Raw genomic sequence first — 2,030 nt, 5'->3', positions numbered from 1 at the left:
CGAAGATTTGTCTGTAGGCATGTCTTCCACCGCCTCTTTAATCTTCGCCTCAGTGAAGGGGAGACCCAAGTTCTCAAGAGGATGAGTGGTAGGGTTGAGATCTTCCCAGTTGAAGTCCAACTGCCGAGGAGGAGGCCGCCCGAGGGTTTGGGAGAAATGATCAAAAATCAGATTGCCTTATCTTCATGCGTCACGGCCCAACCCGAGTTGTGCCTGAGCCTCAGGATGTGATTCTTGTGCTTTCTGGCACTGACCCAAAGGTGGAAGAACTTGGTATTAGCATCGCCTTCACGGAGGTAGCGGATTCTAGAAGCTTGGCGTTTGCGAGATCTTTCCAGAGCGGCGAGGCCTTTGACTTGACGTTTGAGATTGGCGCGGAGCCATCTTTCCTCCTCAGAGAGCGGGCGAGATTCTTGGGCGATATCCAGCTGAAGAATGACGTCGAGGGCCAAAGGAGTTGCAGCTTACAGTCGGAGAAGAGCCCTTTACTCCAAGCCCTGAGCCCCAGCACCGTGGTCTTCAGCTTGTGGTTGATGACGTGGACCGGCTGAGAGTGTGAAGACGGCGTGGACCAGGCTTTTTGGAAAACATCCGTGAATCCAGGCATGTTGGTCCAAAAGGATTCAAAACGAAAGACCGGGGGCTTCCGGGGGCCGCTTTGGTTGGAGAGAAGAAGCTGGCAATGATCTGAGAGGGAGGAGGATAAGGCGTGCAACACAAGATGTTTGAACCTCGGGTCCCATGCAGCGTTACAGAAGGCCCGGTCTAACCTCACAAGGGTAGGAGTCTCTCTCTCATTGCTCCAAGTGTACTTCCTATTTTGAAGTTTCAGTTCCTTGAGCTGGCAGTTTGTGAGAGCCCTTCTAAAAAGACCCATTAGCCGGAAATCCAGGTTGTCGTTGTTCTTGTCTTCCGCCCGATATATGAGATTAAAGTACCCGATGATGAGCCACATGGAGTCGTCCGCGGGCTTGGCGGTGATAACTTCCGTAAGGAAGGCTTACTTCTCAGCATGGTCAGAAGGGCCATAAACCATGGACAGCTTGAACGTAGTCCCGCGGGCTCGAACAGAGACATTCGCCGAAATCAGATGGGTGCCGATATGGATATCGGAGATGTCCACATGCTCATCATTCCAAAGCAAAAGGATGCCACCCCGAGTGCCAAGAGCCGGACGATGCGCATAGGAGCGAAGTCGAAAGCCACCAATATAAGAGGCCGTTTGTTGGTCTAGCTCATCCAGCTTAGTTTCTTGAATGCAAGCGATGTGACAGGAGGTGTCTGCGAGGAAGGCATGGACGGTGTCTTTACAGCCTTGGTCGTTTAGCCCACGAGTATTCCAGCCCGCGATGGAGAGGTCCGGCCCAATCATGACATAAGGTAAACAACTGATATTTGAAGACACGCCCACAGGTGACACGACACAGAAGTAACAAAGCGACCCACAAACACTTTGAAAGAACATCTCTCACATTATGTTTTGGAGTGTTTGATGTCAATATATGGGATACACTAATGTTTGATGAAGTGGTGCAGAGATTACATTTATACATGTTTGTGTTTGTCTTGTGTGGAAATACAAGACAAAAGGAAGCTGTCAAAGTTTTACCAGGCCGGATAATCCGGGCTGGATATTTGCAAAATATCCGGCCCCCAAAATTTGGCTAATGACTCGAGGCGATCCGGCTCAGTACTACCCTGGCATGAGGCCGGATATTTGGCCGGACATTTGACCGGAAATTCCCCAAGGCCGGACATTTTGGGGGGGCCAAATTATCTGGCCCCAACTTAGGCCGGATTATCCGACCCACGAAAGCTCCCAACGGCTGGATTTTGAGAGGGGGTATTTATAACCCCCCTTCTTCTTCCTTCCAACCTGCTCAATCATTTCTCAAATTCTACCAAGACTCACCACCATTAGAGCCACCTCAAAGAACACAAGATTTGCAAGATCTCCTCCTCCACCCATCCAAAGCTCTTGATCTTTGGAGATTCGAAGGAGAAAACCCCGATCTACATCCTCACCGAAG

The 2,030-nt window shown here is 50.4% G+C and overlaps 1 protein-coding gene across 1 annotated transcript; it reads right to left on the bottom strand.

Annotated features, from left to right (window-relative positions):
* Positions 1 to 220: 220 nt before the first annotated feature.
* LOC139839282 (uncharacterized) lies at positions 221 to 955 on the bottom strand. The gene has a single exon (XM_071829328.1). The coding sequence runs from the start codon at positions 953 to 955 to the stop codon at positions 221 to 223; it is 735 nt and encodes a 244-aa protein (XP_071685429.1).
* Between the last annotated feature and the right edge of the window lie 1,075 nt (positions 956 to 2,030).

Source organism: Lolium perenne, chromosome 4, assembly GCF_019359855.2.
Source record: "Lolium perenne isolate Kyuss_39 chromosome 4, Kyuss_2.0, whole genome shotgun sequence".
Lineage (NCBI taxonomy): Eukaryota > Viridiplantae > Streptophyta > Magnoliopsida > Poales > Poaceae > Lolium > Lolium perenne.
Note: the sequence above shows the minus strand (reverse complement) of the source record. Positions and strands in the feature narration are given on the sequence as shown.